Raw genomic sequence first — 19811 nt, forward strand, 5'->3', positions numbered from 1 at the left:
AAATTTATTTTTTATTTTTTATACTTAAACCATTGATTTTGATAAGCTTTTCGGATAAGATTTTCGTTTCCCAAGTGTTAATATTTATCGTAAAATTCTCACCTAAAAATCAAGATAATATTTTCGGATAAAATTTTGAAATTAAAATTGGTGTGGAAAGTGGATAATATTGGTAGGTATGTATAGAAAAAATTTCCAGAATTTTTTGATATTTTTTTTAAAATTGTTTTCAATTTTTTTTAGCCAAAAATTGGACAACCGTTGGATTGTACAAGATTTTTTGATCAGAGGCTCCAGGAGAAGCCACGTGGCTCATAACCATTGGGCAATGTGGGCTGGTGGGTCCAATAGTGAAAAAAATAATTGAAAATCAGCTGCTGACGTCAGCAGCCCACAGGCAACAGCCAAGTCAATTTCTGCCTGTGGGCTTGCTCGAGCTGGTGGGTCCCATGCTTTACCCGGGCTGGATTTCCTGCGCTGGAGCTCTATTGGGCTTGCAAGGGGGGCCTTTTGCCCAATTTGATAACAGCGCTAGAGCTGCTCTTAGGGGTGAGTATGCTTCAGTTTGGTTTGCTTCACCTTGGAACCGAAAATCGGCTTTGGGTACTACTATGGGAGCCAAAGCCCAAACAAAGAGCAACAACAACGGCATATTCTAGCAGTCAAATCCTCATATCATATCGAATGACCCAGCCCAACATGCACCCATTTGGTAAAGATATTTCTCTCCCATGCAATCAGAGCAATACAACCAAACAGAGGAAAAAGTATCAAATCCCCAAAACAACGGAAGGATCTATGACCACACAAAGAAAGATCAAAACAAAACAACTCCAGAAAGGAGAAGGAAAAAAAAAAAAAAAAAAAAAGTCCCTTAGGACGGGAAACACTTACATGAAACATGAATAGTACTATTTTGTTATTATTGGTCAATCACGGTATGTTACACGTGATAACTTTTCTACGTAATAGACTATAATTGATTGGAAATAACAAAACAGTGATATTCCGTTTCATACAAGTTTTTCTTCCTTAGGACCCATGAATCATCATTTGAGGTCCCAGCTGTCCATCTTGCAGAAGTACTTTGACAGCATACCCAACCCCATTTCATTCTTGGATACGATTATCCACTACAATGAAGCATTCAATTCAAAGTGCATAAAATAAAGACCTACTTGCTCATTCTGCATCAATCGTTTGCCTTATTAGCTAAAAGCTGGTTCTGTTTTTTTTTTGTTCTAAAAGCTGGTTTTTCTTTGAGTCAAGATGAAGGACAAAAAGGGTAGATAGATTCAGACAAAACCCAAAATTCGCATTATGAATTTGGATACAGAAATGAAAGCATCGTGGGTGTCGTAATTGTTGACGCACTAGTTCCCACCCACAAAACATCCTGTGGACTCTTGACTTGAGGCGGCTCTCTCAGCCAATTGGCTTCTGCTGCCTCCTCTTCTCACAACATAATAACCCTTTAATTTTTTGACACCAGGAAGAGAGAGAAACAAAGAATCCAGACACCCCTTTTTTTAAAGGGAATTCATCAAAATCATACATGCATATTGCCAAAGAGAAAAGGGTAAGAGCCATCTCACACCCATAGTTTCTTTGGACCAATTTATACACACACACACACCTCTGCCTAACTGCCTCAAAATTTCAATGTCTCCTCTGTTTCCACTCATCCTCCTTCACATAACCGTGGCCGCTGCGCAACTCCGGCCCGGCCATTACTCGAAAACGTGCCCGGGTGCTGAATTAGTGGTCCGGGATGTCATGGAGAAGGCTCTGATTAGAGAGCCAAGGAGCCTTGCCTCTGTCATGCGCTTCCAATTCCATGACTGCTTTGTTAATGTAAGTAAACACTATCTTATCCTATCCAAGTAAAATTTTATATTTCCCAATACTTATTTATTTTTATTTTTTATAAATATTTTGCAGAGGCCTTTGTGTTAATGATTTCTGGTTTGTACCTTTGTGTTAATAATTTAACTTGTATACTTATAGGGTTGTGATGCTTCTATGTTACTTGATGACACAACCACCATGCTCGGAGAAAAACTTTCCCTTTCAAATATAAATTCACTAAGATCTTATGAAGTTGTTGATGAAGCCAAGGAAGCCTTGGAGAAGGTCTGCCCTGGAGTTGTTTCATGCGCAGATATCATAATCATGGCCTCTAGAGATGCTGTTGCCCTGGTATTAAACTCTCTTTATCTATACAATATATCACCTTTCAAAACAGAGTGGTAGGACTGGTAGTTAAGTGCTTACACACAATTACTGAACCAGTTGATTGACCCAAGTTCATCAAAATGGGATTGCCTGTAGAGAGAGAGAGAGAGAGAGAGAGAGAGAGAGAGAGAGAGAGAGAGAATCTGTCATTAAAGGATGAAAAGAGTAAAACTGTGGAAAGATAATTGATGGGTTATAAACTCTTTTTTATTTTCCCAAATCAAATTCCAACATCACTTGGTCTTGGTTAGAAAGAAGAGTTCAGCTGAGGGGTGAAGTAGGCCAAACTTGAAGAATTGTATGTCACCTGTAGATTTTGTATCATGCCATGACATTTGTACTTTCTGTTGTAGAAAATTAATGTTACTAAAGAAAAATTGTGAAAGGAGTATAATTATTTTCTTAATCAGACTGGAGGACCCAATTGGGAAGTGAAGCTAGGAAGATTGGATAGCTTAACAGCTAGCCAAGAAGCCTCAGACAACATTATGCCAAGTCCAAGAGCCAATGCAAGCCTCCTCATTGACCTGTTTGGAAAATTTAATCTATCTGTCAAAGACCTCGTTGCCCTTTCTGGGTCACACTCCATTGGCCAAGGTCGGTGCTTTTCCATCATGTTTCGTCTGTACAACCAATCCGGCACAGGCAGGCCAGACCCGGCCTTGGAACCGAAGTTTAGAGAAAAGCTAAACAAACTTTGCCCGCTAAACGTGGACCAGAATGTGACCGGAGACCTTGATGCTACACCTTTTGTATTTGATAACCAGTACTTCAAGGACTTGGTTGCAGGGAGAGGGTTTCTGAATTCAGATCAAACACTTTTCACATTTCCACAAACAAGGAAATTTGTGAAGCAGTTTAGCATTAACCAAAGCGAATTTTTCGAGGCCTTTGTTGAAGGGATGATAAAGATGGGTGACTTGCAGTGGGAGCAGCCTGGGGAGATAAGAAGAAATTGCAGGGTGGCCAACAGTCATTCTGTCAACACATTTTGAGTCTTGAAGGGATGGGACTTGAACAGATATTAGAAAGAATACACATTGTCCCATAGCATCAATGTAATTGAGCCTGATTTGTTGCCTTCATCATAACGTGGACGGTTTAATTTGGTTGGAATATATATGAAAACAGTACGTATATAGTCAACAGAACTTTTTATTCTCAATAGTAAACAGAACTTTGTTTCATTTTTTTTAGTTCCAAAACCACCTCCTCAGAGCCATGAACTCTCACAAAGACAGCTTACTAGTGATCTCTTCATATGTAATGTTGGAAGAAGAATTTAAAAGAGAAACAAGCTAATTGTATGTGCACAAAATTTTGGTTCTATTCATTTTACACAAAAGAAATCCAATTGTGATGGTATGAGCAAAATCAGGAATCAAGATACTAGTTATAGAAGTATCTGAATACATTAAGATGTGCTTTGAAAAGCAAAGGAACTTTTGTTTACTTAATCCGTAAGCTGATCGGTTGCCCTTTGTACTGAGCTTCATGATTTGTGGGTACCAAGTTGGCTATGCACATTCTTTTTGTTGAATCTGTGTAAAATCTCAAGCAATTGGAGTGTTCTATGAACCTGATGCAGCACACACTAAGCAGAAATGCAGCACACAGTCAGAAAGCACTACATTCAACCCAAAGAAAATCAACCCAAGATATAAGAGATGGATAGGCTTCCTTACTATTAAATAAAGAAAACAAGAACACGTCATAGAACAATCAAAGAGATCTCAATAAAGAAAGTTCAACAAGAAACTATGCACACTTCGAAAATTCCAATTCCCATAATTTGGATTGGTAAGAAAGTTTTTTTTTTTTTTTTAAACTATACCAAATTCACCCAATGTGCATAATCATGAAACGGATATAGCTAATGATTAAGCTATCTTGGATATATATTTCATCACATTCAATTAATATTATGGTCACACCTTCCCTCGTTCCGTCGAGATTCTCTCAAACATTATAGTCACACTATTAAATATATATATTTTAAATAAAGAAAGATAAGGGTGTCTTTCTATCCATCTATAGTAAGATAACAAATAATATAAAAAGGAAATATTGATTTGTAAATCTTGTACTTTTGTCTAAATGATGTTTCAGTTGAATACAATAATCTTGTAAAAGAAGAATCTGCACTCAAGGAAAGTAAACCGAAAGTGTTTGAAGTCAGATGTGCACAGATGTTGAATGTGTCCCCAACCCCACCATGGGTGATATGGGGGAAGCTTATTACTGTTATGAATTGGAAAGTCAAGAAGCAGAGACTTTCGAATTTGGCAATGGAGTAAGTTGGGTCTGCGAGCATATCAGTCTTGAATGGACCACTCGAGCCATTATGTGTGTGTCCCATTTGTCCAAAGACAAAAATTTACTTTCAACTTTAGTATATAACCCTTCTTCTTTTCTTTATTATGTGCGCCCCTATTCTTTTTGTAGCTTTTAAGTTTGAAGTTTATTGCTTGAGTTGTTTTTCATTGGACTTTGAAAGAACACTTTTTGCTTTCTTACTTAAGTATTTTTCTTAGTATGGTTGCCCTAATATTTAAGAGCTAAACCCTAAGCAAAGCAAGTGTAGACTCCAAATGTTTGTTAATGAGACTTTAACAATTTAATTTTAAACAAATATGACTGATTGAATAACGTATAGAAGTGTTTTCGAGTGAATGATGGGATCAACTAGCTATCAGTCTATAATGACTCTAACTAGTTAAAGTTGGAAGATATCTCAAGTTTGAGTCTTCTTTACCTCATTCATGAAAAAGTAAATGACGGATAATAAGATAAGTTGAAAATAAAATTTTGTGAAAATGACACCTAAATTTCCATATGATGAATGAATCTATGAGTGTTCGCTATCAAGTTGAAGAAAGTTTGCAGTATCCACATTAAGAAGCTTTTTCAATTCAACTGTACCAATTTATCCTTTTCAGTAACCTTTTTCCTATTACCAAATGCCATGCGCCCACCCCACTCTTTCTGCTCTTTGGACAAAGAAGGGCTCAATTCCCAAATATACCCTCACTAGAGAGATGGTGCAGGGTGGGTCGCCATTGGAGAGAGGGAGAGAGAGAGAGAAGACCTTTTGCGGTGGGGAGGGGATGAGGTGGCTGGGTAGTGGTCGGGCATGTGAGGAGAAATCATTTTTGCTCACGACATTAACCCAATATAACCACTGTTCTTAATAGTTGTTGACACATGTTTTAAGTTAAAAATGCTCTTAAGTGGTGTGCCACATCTCAAAAAGTTAAGGGTGGACACAACGCATTTGATAATAGGAAAATTCAACTCCCTGCGAATCATGGCCTTTGGCAATATTAGTACTTCCCAGTCTTGTCAGCGTTATGAATGTGATTGGAGGGAGACCCCTATTTCTCTGGTATTATGCCCTTGCAACTATGACACTAATTGGTTCATTGAATATGAAATGCAGGATAGCCTCCGCTAACTAAATTCACATTATTTTCGTATAGAAACAACGGCACCAGGACGGCTTTTAGAGGGCCCTCTATTGACAGTGAGATAAACATTTTTGGAGTGGCTGACCACAATAACCATTGCATATCATTAGGAGAAAAATATAAGAGAGGGAACATCAACCCCAAAAACTTCCAAACCACAAACTTTTACACACATAAATGAATGTTTAATATGAGCATGTCTTACATGATATACATTCATTGCTTTTCTTTTTATAAAAAATTTAAAAAAAAAAAAGAAAAAGAAAAAGAGGAATTCATTGATAACAATTAAGAGGATGCATACAACAATATCATCTTGTACAACTAGCTCAAGAAGCTTTTCAATCCAAGTTGCAATAGAATTACAATTAAGTGTTAGAAGATGAGCTACTTGATTGCACCCCTTTAGACTGAATGAAATAGTAATTAACATAATCAAATTGTTGCAGACTCCTCTTAATATCACCAATGAAATGCCTATCTGATACCAATGACTTTTTTTCACCATTCTTTAAGTCATTTACCACTACTTGCAAATCAAACTCAACCAATATGCAAAAACTAAAATGTCTAGCATGAGTAGACCAAAGTTTCCTATAATATGTCATACTTTAAGTTATATTTAGTTTATATAACTTCCCACAGTTTATAAAATTTTGAGTAAATGCACAATCTCTAAATACATAAACTTAAGATCCCAACATCACATGTGTTTTTCTTGAATTTCTACTTTTTTGTTCTCACGTTGAACGTATGTGTTGATTAATGAATATAAGAATGAGGTGGCTGGCACTTCGTGCAGTGCAGACATCAAATGGCTTAGAAATTTTTGTTTCAACCCATAAATAGTCAAAATAATAATGGCCATCAAAATCAAAACATCTCTTTTTTTCTTATATATAGAAATTATAGGATTGCATTCTTAATTTAGCCAAAAAAGTCACTAGCCACAAAGGGTCAATGCAAATTAGCTACAAAGGGCCATTACAATAACGAAACAGTCTAACATCAAAATTAAGACAATCTGGTGCGCTTCCACTAATGATCACGCAGGATTGAAGAAACTCTTGCATAAGCATTCCAACTAAGATTGCATACTCAAAATAATCAAAACGTGATAAAGCTTTTAAAAACCAAGCCATAACAGTACGAATAAAACTCTCACAAAAGAGAGATGAAAAGCTCTCACGAAAGAGATGTGAAAAGCTCTTACAAAGGAGAGGTGAAAAGCTCTCACAAAGGAGAGGTGAAAACTACACAAAAAATCAAAAGAGTCTCTATGACTTATTCTGTACATAAAGAAACCGCAAAAAGGATGGTGGTGGAGATTCGACATTGAAATGCAGGTGGAGATCTGACGCCGAAACGGAGCTGCCTGTGATAGTTAGAAGAAAATCATAACAAAAGGAAGACAAATAGGAAAAACCTTTTGTCTCTGAAAATGAGGGGAGAAGAGAGGGAGTAAGAGAATAGGGGAAAGAAGAGGAAGAACAATGGCTTCCTCCCCCCTCAAAGGTAAAAACGGCTCTAGAATGGTTTTTTGGGAGCAAAATCAAAACATCTCTAATTATGCCATAAACTCAACCGTTTGAAATTAATTGCATTCCATCTTGCCAAAAATCAGAAAAAGACAGAGGGAAAGAACCACTCTTGATTTTGTGAGACGCGCGAAAGAACCATTTCACATCCATTGCTTCTATTAATTTCTATACATGCACATGAGGGCATCCCACGACTTTAAAAACCCCCCCCATACACAACTTGAAGTGTACCAGTTCTTCGTCCAAAAAAAGAAGTGCACCAATTCAATTTCATCCTCACCTTCACACTAGCAACTAGTGCCTCAAAAAATTATCAATGTCTCCTCTTGTTTCACTCTTCCTCCTACACATAGTAACCGCGTTCGCCACCCAACTCCACCCCGGTTATTACTTGGGAACGTGCCCAAAAGCCGAAATCATAGTCCGAGATGTCATGAAGAAGGCTTTCACCAGAGATCCCCGGAGTCTTGCTTCAATCATGCGCTTCCAATTCCATGATTGCTTTGTTAATGTAAATAAAACTATATATACAAAGTAAAATTGTATATTTCCTTATAATCATTATTCTTTAACAATTGATTTATTAATGCTTCATATTAGGGTTGTGACGCTTCTTTGTTACTTGATGACACACCGACCATGCTAGGAGAAAAACTCAGCCTCTCAAATATAAATTCACTAAGATCTTATGAAGTTATTGATGAAGCCAAGGCAGCCTTGGAGAAGGCCTGTCCCGGAATTGTTTCTTGCGCTGATGTCATAATCATGGCTTCTAGAGATGCTGTTGCCCTGGTATATTAAACTCTCTTATCAATATTACATGGACTTACTTTGAGGCCAACGTTAATATTAACTTGTACGAACATTGTATTGAACTGTATTCCACTGGACGAGTACGTACACTCTACTATATACGTACTAGTCCAGTACAATGTATAAAGAAAAGTGTTATTTTAGTACTAACTTAATTTTTCCTTGATTAGACTGGAGGACCAGATTGGCAAGTGAAGTTAGGAAGATTGGATAGCTTGACAGCAAGCCAAGAAGCCTCAGATAATGTCATGCCAAGTCCAACATCCAATGCAACTTTCCTCATAGACCTCTTTGGCAAATTCAATCTCTCTGTCAAAGACCTTGTTGCCCTTTCGGGCTCACACTCCATTGGCAAAGCTCGGTGCTTCTCCGTCATGTCTCGGCTGTACAACCAATCCGGCACAGGGCGGCCAGACCCTGCTTTTGAACCAAAGTTTAGAGAAAAGCTAAACAAGCTTTGTCCCTTAGATGTGGACCAAAACGTTACCGTAGGACTTGATGCTTCACCTGTTGTGTTTGATAACCAGTACTTCAAGGACTTGGTTTCAGGGAGAGGGTTTCTGAATTCGGATCAAACACTTTGTACATTTCCACAGACTAGAGGACTTGTGAAGCAGTTCAGCATTAACCAAGGAGTATTTTTTAAGGCCTTTGTGGAGGGAATGTTAAAGATGGGTGACTTGAAGGTGGATCAGCCTGGGGAGGTGAGAAAGAATTGCAGGGTGGTTAATTATTAGTCATCTCCCCAACATTGTCACATAATTGGTCTAATTTGTAAGGAGTTTGTAGCTCAAGTGTTTAAGAGCATTTACTCCATGTCTCGATTCCACACTCCCCCATTATCCCTTATATATAATAATAATAAAAATATGGTCTAATTCGGTTGGAATATATGAAAATGGTTATTATTATTGTACTTTTTAGAATGAGTATGTTGATTTAAATGTTTTTTTTTTATACAAATAATATTGGGGGACAGAGAGGTTTTCTTATACATACACTGTTAAGGTGATTTAAAGGTTCTTAATCATTTAAGATAACAATCCTCTTTTTAAAGTTTTTTATTAGCCTAAACTTAGACCTTAATTTCATAAATGTGAACTTTTTTTCACATGTAGTCAAAAACTCACTTGAATAAATGACCTCAAAATTAAAACCCATTTATCTTTTATATAAGAGTGTTGGGTCTATTGAGCCAGTTATGAAAACATGTTTTGACAATTGACAAAGATAGAAAATATTAGGGGTGGATGAAACCGTGAACCGATCGACATATTGCGGCATGGTGAAAAGATGAACTATGAACATACTGATATATTGCGGTCGCCAATTGTCGATATAGGGAACAATATAACATTACAGAACTTTCTATCAACAAAAAAAGAGTCTGCTCATGCTTAAAAATACTGATCATGAAATAAGCGAAAAAAATTGTCATTAGCAATGATTCTTTAACTCATATACGAAGAGAATGAACTTTATTATTAAACATAAACCAATACAATCCACAATCCTGCTAATGCACAATTAATAAACTAAATAGTTGATTGTAAGCTAAAGATTATCTCGGCTAACCCACTAATAACAACTTAACAAAATTACCAACACAACCAATGAGTTTGCAATACTAATTGAAACCCAAATTCCTACTAGATACAAGTTTAATTATTCACTAATTAAGTTATATTAATTCATTAAATATTCAAATGATATTTCTTCAAGGCTGATATTTAAAAAAAAAACAACAGAGAGAACTTCAAGAGATTGGCGGAGAATACACTTCATTAATAATACATTCAAAGCCTAGGCGAGTCCCATTAAGAGGAAGAAGATGAGAGAGAGAGAGAGAGAGAGAGAATAAAAAGAAAAGGAAGAAAAGAAGAAGAGGAAAGATTCATCTAAATGATGAAGTCCTAGCCTCTATTAGTTAATATAAAATAATTATAAGTATTCATTTAAATAATTAATTAAATTATATTGCGGTTTGCGGTATACCCCATTATTTGAATATGTGGAACCGCAACCACAACGACATATTGCGATCGGTTCTTGTGATAAATTGATTTAAATATGGTAAAACCTCAATTGATATTTGCTGTTTTTTGATTTTTTGGTCTAAAATGACAGCCCTCGGAAAAAAAAAAAACATACATGTTTGACAGTGCCACAATTATCATGCATTTTTAACTACAGATGAAATACTATCAATTATCAGAAGCATGTAAATTTTTGGTATTCCATTGTATATTTGAGAAGAGTGCTTTTTTGCTCTGAACTACATCCTTCATTGATGTACTTCACACTAAAAATTTTAAGCCTCATTTGGAGAAATTTTTTAGGAATAAATTTTTTTAAACTATAAAATTCAGTTCTTGCAACTCAAACAGTATATATATAGTGACGCTTTACATGTCTCACTTTGTGTCCCTCATGTGTCCCCATTTTGTGTCATAAATGAATTAATGATACAGAAATTAGTCTTGCATACCAATCTCACAATTAGTAATTTAGTATTATGATCATGGTATATTTATAAAATATATCTATTTTGAGTGCAAGAAATTAAGGGAGGGAGTTTATATAAATATTCATTGGATGTTTGGAGGTTTTGAACTTCTGCCTACATCAATAGAGTGAAGTTGTAAGAGCTCAACTAACTGAACTATACCTACTAGCATATTAAATATAATTTTTTTATGAGAAAGATAGGGGTCTCAATTTCCATCCATAGAAAGATAACACATAAATTTGGCAAAAGAGAAGAAGAAGAAAACAAATAATAGAAAATAGGAAAAAGTGATTGATTGATAATCATCCACTTTGGGGTCAAATGCTCTTGGAGATGAGCACCCTATTCATCTATTCTTGAAAATGGAACGATATGCACTACGAGGAAAAAACAAACCAGAATTATTTGAAGTGAGATATCCATAAATGTTGAAAGCTCGTGAATATTGCTGTTTTGATTGTATAAATTATAATATCAGTTTTTGATGGATCACTCTCAGTGATTCTGTGTGCCCCATTTGGTCAAATATAAGAACTTCCTTTCAACTCAATAAGTCTTTTAATGTCTTTTACATGTAAGTAGCGTGAGCTTGTAACTAAACAAGACATTAAAATAATGAATTATTTGATTGAAATCTTCTCAGATTAGACATGATGTTCTTGAGCCGTTCACCTTAGTCTTGGTGGGTGAAGTCGCACAAAACACTCCTTATCCTTAGGTTAGTAGGGTCCCCCAACCACAAAGGGTGGGTGGCAAACTTTTAGTTTTAAATCACACTATAACATTCATATTCAACAAAAAGAACCATGTGAGCTCACTATAAGAAACTGTTGTTAAAGAAGTTTGTAATTGCAGCACGATCAGAAACTGTTTCTGACAATGGCTATCTATCTATATCAAAGGTTCATGCAAATTCTGACCTTTGAAATTTTGGTCTGATCAGCCTTGGTGAATATTAATGGTGGGGACCTCCATTTATTTGGTATTTCGGACAAAAACTTAGTTGCAACTTGTAATGGGAATAAAATTGTTTCGCTATCTCTTGTCAATAATTTTATGTCATATAAAAGTGTTATTATGTGTGTCATAACATTATTGATAGGAGATAGCCAAATAATGTTACTCCCGTGACATGAAAGTCTTTCTCGATATTTGGGATCCTGCATGAAACTAGGACAGTTGTAGCATATGGGTTCATTCAATCCATGGGCCACCACATCGACAGACAAACAAACATTTTTTTATCTTTTCGGACAGATGGCTTGGATGATTTACAATATTAATCTAGAATCTAGAATAGAATTCTACACCTTTAGTTCTTAGATATAGTTTAGTAAGTTGTTCAATATTCAATCCCCATGGCTTCCTTTCGGCCTATTTCGTTTGGGAAAAGGTGTTAAGGGTCAAATCTCAAATGTACATAAAAAGATCTCATCATGACCAATAGGGTAAACTGAAGAAGAATAGTTATCTCTTGGGCCGGTTAAAGGTTTATTCTCAAGCCACTAGGTTTTATTCTTAGCGTTGACCAAAACGAACAAACAAAACAAAAGGATCTATCAAGTTTATACGCAACGCAAGGTGAATATGGATGTCGTGGTCAAGAGAGAGAGAGAGAGTTACTGTGCAGAAGAGAGTGATGGATGTTGTGGTGCCTTTGACGCCGAGAACAAAACCCGGCCACCTAGCCGTCGTGGATCTGCCGTGGGAAGAGAATAAGGGGAGATGAAAAGAATTCATTGGTTGATGAAGGCCAATAAGGCTATTAAAGGCATTTGATATGGGTAAACAAAAGTTAATTTTTTTAAAATGTACTAGCCTCTCCGCACGCTCTTCTGCATCTGCGAGAGGCTTTTTTTTTTTAAAAAAAATTTAATTTAAATTATTTTAGAATTAAAAATAATAATGGGTAGTTATGTTCCATAAAAATAGGACCTATTATCTAATTTTGTTTTAATATGAAAAAAATGTGAATTTGCCATATTATTAATAATTTCAATTCTTAATGTTTGAATTAACTAAGGGCATTTTCTGGTATTTTGAATGTTTCACTATTTTCTACCTTTTGCTTTATATATAGACACTTGACACATGCTCACGTGTGTGCCAATTGGTTTTATTTTTTATTTTATTTTTAAAATTTTAAAAAAAAACATGGATAATTATGTTCCATAAAAGTAGAACCTATTATCTGATTTTGTTTTTAATATGAAAAAAGTGAATTTACCATATTATCTTCATTTAATTAATAATTTTAATTCTTAATGTTTGAATTAACTAAGGGCATTTTCTGGTATTTTAAATGTTTCACCATTCTTTGTCTTTTGCTTTATATATACTAGCTTTTCTTTTTAATTTTTAAATTTATTTTTGAATTATAAAATATAATGGGTAGTTGTGTTCCATAAAAATAGGATCATTATTTGATTTTTCTTTTAATTTTAATTTTTTTAATATGAAAAAAGTGAATTTACCATATTACCCTCATTTAATTAATAATTTCAATTTTTAATGTTTGTATTAACCAAGGGCATTTTTTGGTATTTTGAATGTTTCACCATTTTCTTTCTTTTGCATTATATATATAGATAAATTAAAGACATTTTTATATATACAAGCAATAGTTACGGAAAAATAGTTCAAACTTAATTTAATAAAAATTGACCTAATTCACGTCTATATAAAGATATTATTTTATTTTAAATGTGAAAAAAGTAACACATCATGAGGAAGTGGAGAAGGTACTATGTATTCCTTTCAACATAAAAGTGAGCAAATAAAAGACATATGGGGATTTGTATTACAAGTTTTAGCATAAAATTGAGCTGGCTTTGCTCTTTCTTCATGCAATATTAATTGCAGACATTAATGGCTGCTAATATTTGTTTTAATCTATTGCACAATACCGGCCTCTGTGTGTTGGGATTTGGTAAAGCAAAGCAATGGATTAATACATAACATCTTTTGAAAATGAGTCAAATAACCATTAAAGTCAATCTATAATTAAAGAAATTCAACCGTTTTTGAACTCATTAAATGGAGTTATGTGTAATCTCCTTTCAAATGTCTACCGAGGAGTGTAAATAACACGGTGGTTGTTATCTACACTCTTTTATAAGAGCGCACAAATACAAGTGAAGAGCCAAAATAACATTTTATGTAATTTTCTTTTCACGTCATTTAAATGACAGTGTTATTTATATTCTTTCATAAGACCATTCACTCTTTGGGGGGTGTAAAGCCACTTTTACATCTCCTTTACACTCCTGGGATTGTAAATGTGGTTTTTGCCCTAATGGGGAAGATGCGTAATTGATTTTGCTCATTTTTGTCCGCCATTTCTCACTTTTTCTCATGTAGGTCTCATCTGCAAGGGATGTAAAAAAGGATGCACATGTGCATCTAAATTTGCATCTTATGGTTGTTATGCAAATTTACAATCGTTTACACCTCCCCATTGCATGTGATTCCGATTACAAATGGTATATATTTGACATACACCTCATTATACAACCCCATTAGAGATGCTTTAAGAGTGTACGAATATAAAGCTTCCTCCTATAACTCAAAGGCGATAGTATTGTATTGATAAGTAGGGATGCAACAGGTAATCCAATACTATCGCCTTTGTGTCATAACTTGCCCCATATCACTAAAAACAAAAAAGAGAGAGAAAAAAAGGGAAAGAATCATTGCACACACCCATTGTTTCTGTACATGCACAGAAGCATCAAACAAGCTTAAAAACCCTCAAACGGAACTCTAAACTTCACCAACTCATATACGCACCCACCTAGTAGTAAGAATTGTCTCAAAAATTCAATGTCTCCCCTCTTTTCACTCTTCCTCCTCCACATAATAGTCAGCGCTGCCGGTGAACAACTCCGGCCTCATTACTACTCAGAATCGTGCCCGAAAGCCGAAGCTGTGGTCCGACATGTCATGAAGAAGGCTCTGATCCGAGAGCCCCGGAGCCTTGCTTCTGTCATGCGCTTCCAATTCCATGATTGCTTTGTTAATGTAAGTGAACTATATATAAAAATTGCAATCCTGCATGCGTTTCCTTATAAGCTTTTCTTCAACTACTAATTAATTGGTTCCCTCTTTGGTAAAAAATAATCTGTAGGGTTGTGATGCTTCATTGTTGCTTGATGACACACCAACAATGCTTGGGGAAAAACTCGCCCTTGCAAACATAAATTCACTGAGATCTTATGAGGTTGTTGATGAAGTCAAGGAAGCCTTGGAGAAGGTCTGCCCTGGGATTGTCTCTTGTGCAGATATCATCATCATGGCCTCTAAAGATGCTGTTGCATTGGTATGAAACTCTCTTCTCTATATCGTTACTTCCATCTTCTTTTAGTGGAATTTCTCTTCCTAATATTCAAAGAGATCTGAATTCGAACCCCTCTGTTGATATAAAATGAAAAAAAAAAAAAAAGTGATGAATAATCAACATGGGCTTGGTTTGAGTGCAAAGTGTATAATTCTTTTCTGTTTATGGTTTGTCCATAATTAAAAAAATTAGTGTTAATCAGACAGGAGGACCTGATTGGGAAGTGAAGTTAGGCAGATTGGATAGCTTAAGCGCCAGCCAAGAAGCCTCAGACAACGTTATGCCAAGTCCAAGAGCCAACGCAAGCTTCCTCATTGACCTGTTTGGCAAATTCAATCTGTCTGTCAAAGACCTTGTTGCCCTTTCTGGTTCACATTCCATCGGCCAAGGTCGGTGCTTCTCCATCATGTTCAGGCTGTACAACCAATCCGGCACCGGCCGGCCAGACCCAGTCTTTGATCCAAAGTTTAGAGGAAAGCTAAACAAGCTCTGCCCTTTGAATGTGGATCAAAACGTGACCGGAGACCTTGACGCTACACCGGTAGTGTTCGATAACCAGTACTTCAAGGACTTGGTTGCAGGGAGAGGGTTTCTGAATTCAGATCAAACACTTTTCACATTTCCAGAGACTAGGGCATTTGTTCAACTGTTTAGCAGGGACCAACATGAGTTTTTCAAGGCCTTTGTTGAGGGGATGATAAAGATGGGTGACTTGCAGGTTGACCAGCAAGGTGAGGTGAGAAGAAATTGCAGGGTGGTTAACAGTCGTCTCCTGTAGCCCCACGTACCTGTCTTGAGAGGGCATGGTGATGTTAGAATAAACACCCATCAATGGAATTGACTATATTTTATCTTTATCGTCACTTTTTTTTTTTCCTTCTTTTTTGTGGTTGATTTTTAATGGAATCCTTAAAACTTTTTTGTTTTTGCTGATCAGGGCCAATCCATCTAATATTCTGTACTCTTGGTTTTATTGTTCATGCCGGCTTTTCAAAAGGTTAATTCCAAAACCAATGCGTTCATCTAAAATTCAAACCAATGTTCCTTAATTGAATTTTCAACATTGCGCTCACATCATTCAGCATAGAATTCCAAAGTTTCCGAATCTCTATATTTAGCATCGGTGAATTTATTAACCTCAAACTTACTCACCATTTGCACCTTAGCCAATACTAATGAAATATATATATATTTTTTTTAAATGTTCCAACAAGCAACAACTACCTCCCTCTCGACCCAGCCCCCTCACAGCCAGCCATGGCCGCCGCTCATTAGGTCCTATAATTGGTAGGCATATATAAGATGTCAATTGCAGTACTTGTGGCGAATTGTTCGTGATCAAGATTTGATAAAATTATTCCCTAGTTGTAGAACTGGATTATCACTCGAGGGTGGTTCTGGAGTTAGGAGAGATTCCTAACGATGAAGGACTTCAATCCGTAGGCCTTGTTGAGAGTCAGTCATCCAAAATTAAGAGAGGTAGAACCATGGGTGGCTGTCAGTGGGGTTGGTAAGGGGGCTGGGTCGGGAGGGTTGTTCATGTTTGATGAGACATTTTTTATTTATTTATATTTCAAAAGTTGGATACAAAGAGTAAGGTGCAAATTGTGAGTTTTATTTATGTTAGTACAATTATGCTAATGTGAACTTAATAGAATTTATTAGATTAATTTAATGGTTAGTATTAATTTAAATGAGTAAAAATGCACCGACGCTAAATGCAAAGGCTTGGGATCTTTCAAGATGGTGTAGTATGCCATAAATTTAGGCTTCTCTCGTCATACGAAATTGAGAATAAGTGAGAATTGCAGAACAGGGAGAGAGAGAAAGAAGGTATGCCACCAATAAATTCCAACATTAAAAGCGCAAACAAAATTTGAAATGTCAACCACACAACATGTTCGACATCCATAATAAAATCATGAAAGCTCAATGTAAGCAATTAAAAATACATTAAACTATCTATGATGCTGACTTGCTCACTAACTCATGGACTAAAAGATCAAAATTTGTTCCAGAGACCTAAGCAGCAGATGGCTTAGATGCACCAGAAAGTCTCGATCTCCTCTTGGCTAAGCTCTCACTGCGTCGATCACGCTGCTCCTTCAACCGGGAAGCAAGGAGCTTCTGATACTCTGCTGCCTCAGACTTCGCCTTTGCAACTCTCTTCTTCTTCTCTGCGATCCTTGCTCGCTTCCGCTGTAAAGTCAAGGGAGTAACCAGTCTCTGAATTTTGGGAGCTTTGCTGCACTTTTTGCCTGCAAACCATGAAATTGAGGATTTTATCTCAGACTCACAACAAACTTAAATGGAAATTTTATCACGGCATGGTGACTAATATTCTAGCAGAGTATCTTTTTCATATTTCTGTTGTGTGAAAACGAAATTTAAAGACCGAAAATATAACCCACCAGTTTTGCTTGTGAATGTTCTGCGGTAGGTGTTGACATACTTCCTCACATCATCATTCTTGGTGAGGTTAAATAGTTTCCGGATCTTTGATGCCCTTTTTGGACCTCTCATTCTTGGCTTTTCAACATCTGTCAGTCCAGGAAGGTCATTGTCACCTTTCTTAACAATAACCAAGTTCAATACAGAGAGGTCTGGACTGACAATACATCCACGAACAGACTTCCTTCTTCGTTCTCCATTCCTCCTTCCATATCCACGGAAGCACGGGGTACCTAAATAAACAATATGCATCAATCAGTTTCATCACCCAAAAGTGTTGAGCCGAGAGAAATCTAATATTAGGTACTACAACGGGAACTCAAAATCAAATGCCGCTATCTCTCAGACACAAATTGGTACATTATAACATACCTCTATGGAGCAAAAGGCGAACACGGCCTGGGGTTAACACTCCTTGCTTCATAGGAAAGCCTTGCTTGTCACAGCCTCCCATAATTTTAAATACATATCCCTTGAACTCCTGAAAAAGAAGGAAAAAAACTGTAATGAGTACTCTATTGTAAGATGACTAAAATCAAATCTCGCAAACGGTAAATACCTCGCCTAGGGCATCGCCATTGACTTCTTGAGAGATCCTCTTGTCCCAGAATGCACGACTGCATGTCAAAGAGTTTAGTGGTCATAATCTAAGATATATTAAATAAAACATTGTTTAGGATACAATCTGTTAATAGAAAGAAAAAAAAACTGAGCGCAAGATATGTCAAGCTAAAGTCTAAAATGAAATTGGAAAAACCATAAATAGAAACATGTGATCATAATTAACAATACTCGATACGTGTCTGTCACTGGAAAATGTACTTCCAGCAACTATAAAACACTTTGAAGTCAATTCGCTCTGTATAATCCAAGAGTATTCTGAATTTCCTTGGTATTTACAAAGTACATATACATCAGGTATTAAAAAAAAAAAAGAAAAAAAAAGAATCATATGGCATCACCACATTACACAAATATTTCTTGAAAAACCTAGTCAATACGCAAAAGGTAAAATGCACATTCAGAACAAGTTCTGACACACAGCTGGAATTCCAAAAAGAAATACACTGCAGGGCAATCCTTATACTTATCCATAAGCACACAGTGCAAAAAGTAAACCTTAATAGAAGGATACATACTAACTAAAATGAATAAAGGAATTGTTACCACAAGTTTACTCATGAGCATGACAATTTGAAGTAAAAATTTCAAATCATTCACTCCATTTGTAATCTTTATTCTCATAAAATGCATCCAAAATTTTCCATCGTTTTCTAAAATACTCAATTCATTTGGTGTAATTGTGGAAATCCCAAAAGAAATTCTTTGTTCATCAAGGAATAAAATAAACCCAGAAGGCAAATCTATTTCACCGACCTCCTAGTCATCAGATAGATAAAATGATCGTTACTCATACAAAGAAGATGCAATTCATGCCGCCTACATCCATACACTGCATTGCTAACCAATCATATAGCTAAATTGAAAAATAAAACTTCTCCAATCTCCTTAAGATGAAATGATTGCTATAATCGACAAACTCACAACCCTAAACTCAAAATTCCAGTTTTCGTGCTCTTCTAATAATTTCTCAGCAACCAAACAGACCTCAAGTTCATAAGATCGATCCAAATCTATCAACAACCTCTATTGCCTAACAAATGCTGATACTATCCTTTCCTAAAAGTAAGCAAAATACGAAATGGAGGAGAATTAGAGGTAGGGTTTTCGTACAGTTTAGCGTCATCGTCGATCTCGAGCTTCTTCTGGCACCCAGTGGTGGGATTCGCAATGTTAAACTGAAACAACAGAAAGCCGATCGGTGAAAGACTGAAATGCATTAGAATTGGGGATCGGAGAAAGTAAGACGGATATACAAACCTTCATGTTTGCTCCGCTGCCACGGCCGAGATGAGAGAAATGGTCCTTTTGCTAAACCACTCGAATTCAAGGAGCTCCTGGCAGCTTCCTAGGGTTTTGGGAAAGTGCCTGAGAGGAATTTATATATAGACGAGGCAGATGGGAAGCGGAATTGGGCCCCAAGCTTGGGATACTATGAGTTGACACTTGAAAACGTGGAGGAGTTCATTTGGCCCAATGTCCTTAGAGGATTTTAGAAAATTAGGATTTTTCGCTTTTCAATCCAGCATATATATTTTTGTGGGCTAACTGGACTTCAATTAAACAAATTTTTTCTCTCTTAAGGACTTCTTCAACCCATTTAGGACTAAATTCAAATTTTTCTCCTTCAAAAAAAACTATTTGAGTTTTGTCCAGACTCAAACCGTTTTTTCCCCCAACCCTTTAGACTCGAATTTTAGGTCCGCAACCTTATTAAATTGTTTAAGAATGGTTTGAGCCAATTTTTCTTGATTTAAAATTTTTTAATAACTTCATAATTTAATTTTTTTGAACAATTTAACCTAAAAAAATTGAAATTCCACAAATATAATTTTTGG

General features: G+C 36.1%; 4 protein-coding genes across 4 annotated transcripts; 3 read left to right on the forward strand and 1 right to left on the reverse strand.

The window, feature by feature from the left end:
- The first annotated feature begins 1484 nt into the window (after positions 1-1484).
- Positions 1485-3431, forward strand: LOC117631315 (peroxidase 17-like). Its single transcript, XM_034364397.1, has 3 exons — positions 1485-1854; positions 2008-2199; positions 2646-3431. Exons 1-3 carry the CDS (start codon positions 1663-1665, stop codon positions 3228-3230), a joined length of 969 nt encoding a protein of 322 aa, XP_034220288.1. The 5' UTR covers positions 1485-1662; the 3' UTR covers positions 3231-3431.
- Positions 3432-7559: 4128 nt separating this feature from the next.
- On the forward strand, positions 7560-8793 carry LOC117632507 (peroxidase 17-like). The gene is made up of 3 exons (XM_034366004.1): positions 7560-7754; positions 7844-8035; positions 8227-8793. The coding sequence occupies exons 1-3, from the start codon at positions 7560-7562 to the stop codon at positions 8791-8793; spliced, it is 954 nt and encodes a 317-aa protein (XP_034221895.1).
- Positions 8794-14276: 5483 nt separating this feature from the next.
- Positions 14277-15831, forward strand: LOC117632860 (peroxidase 17-like). The gene is made up of 3 exons (XM_034366462.1): positions 14277-14585; positions 14692-14883; positions 15104-15831. Exons 1-3 carry the CDS (start codon positions 14388-14390, stop codon positions 15677-15679), a joined length of 966 nt encoding a protein of 321 aa, XP_034222353.1. The 5' UTR covers positions 14277-14387; the 3' UTR covers positions 15680-15831.
- Positions 15832-16721: 890 nt separating this feature from the next.
- Positions 16722-19390, reverse strand: LOC117632861 (40S ribosomal protein S6). The gene is made up of 6 exons (XM_034366463.1): positions 19234-19390; positions 19087-19151; positions 17912-17969; positions 17725-17833; positions 17313-17585; positions 16722-17159 (listed from the first exon to the last, which is right to left on the reverse strand). The coding sequence occupies exons 1-6, from the start codon at positions 19237-19239 to the stop codon at positions 16924-16926; spliced, it is 747 nt and encodes a 248-aa protein (XP_034222354.1). The 5' UTR covers positions 19240-19390; the 3' UTR covers positions 16722-16923.
- Positions 19391-19811: the final 421 nt, after the last annotated feature.

The sequence above is a fragment of the Prunus dulcis genome, chromosome 6 (assembly GCF_902201215.1).
Source record: "Prunus dulcis chromosome 6, ALMONDv2, whole genome shotgun sequence".
Classification (NCBI taxonomy): domain Eukaryota; kingdom Viridiplantae; phylum Streptophyta; class Magnoliopsida; order Rosales; family Rosaceae; genus Prunus; species Prunus dulcis.

What these genes read in the sequence shown, in the direction of transcription:
- LOC117632507 (XM_034366004.1), top strand. Translation starts at nt 7,560, where the DNA reads ATGTCTCCTCTTGTTTCACTCTTCCTCCTACACATAGTAACCGCGTTC. An exon ending in TCCATGATTGCTTTGTTAAT is followed by an intron (nt 7,755 to 7,843) that starts GTAAATAAAACT and finishes GCTTCATATTAG; the next exon opens with GGTTGTGACGCTTCTTTGTT. An exon ending in CTAGAGATGCTGTTGCCCTG is followed by an intron (nt 8,036 to 8,226) that starts GTATATTAAACT and finishes TTCCTTGATTAG; the next exon opens with ACTGGAGGACCAGATTGGCA.
- LOC117632860 (XM_034366462.1), top strand. Translation starts at nt 14,388, where the DNA reads ATGTCTCCCCTCTTTTCACTCTTCCTCCTCCACATAATAGTCAGCGCT. An exon ending in TCCATGATTGCTTTGTTAAT is followed by an intron (nt 14,586 to 14,691) that starts GTAAGTGAACTA and finishes AATAATCTGTAG; the next exon opens with GGTTGTGATGCTTCATTGTT. An exon ending in CTAAAGATGCTGTTGCATTG is followed by an intron (nt 14,884 to 15,103) that starts GTATGAAACTCT and finishes AGTGTTAATCAG; the next exon opens with ACAGGAGGACCTGATTGGGA.
- LOC117632861 (XM_034366463.1), bottom strand. An exon ending in ATGGCGATGCCCTAGGCGAG is followed by an intron (nt 17,834 to 17,911) that starts GTATTTACCGTT and finishes CTTCTTTTTCAG; the next exon opens with GAGTTCAAGGGATATGTATT. An exon ending in AACATTCACAAGCAAAACTG is followed by an intron (nt 17,160 to 17,312) that starts GTGGGTTATATT and finishes CATGGTTTGCAG; the next exon opens with GCAAAAAGTGCAGCAAAGCT.
- LOC117631315 (XM_034364397.1), top strand. Translation starts at nt 1,663, where the DNA reads ATGTCTCCTCTGTTTCCACTCATCCTCCTTCACATAACCGTGGCCGCT. An exon ending in TCCATGACTGCTTTGTTAAT is followed by an intron (nt 1,855 to 2,007) that starts GTAAGTAAACAC and finishes GTATACTTATAG; the next exon opens with GGTTGTGATGCTTCTATGTT. An exon ending in CTAGAGATGCTGTTGCCCTG is followed by an intron (nt 2,200 to 2,645) that starts GTATTAAACTCT and finishes TTTCTTAATCAG; the next exon opens with ACTGGAGGACCCAATTGGGA.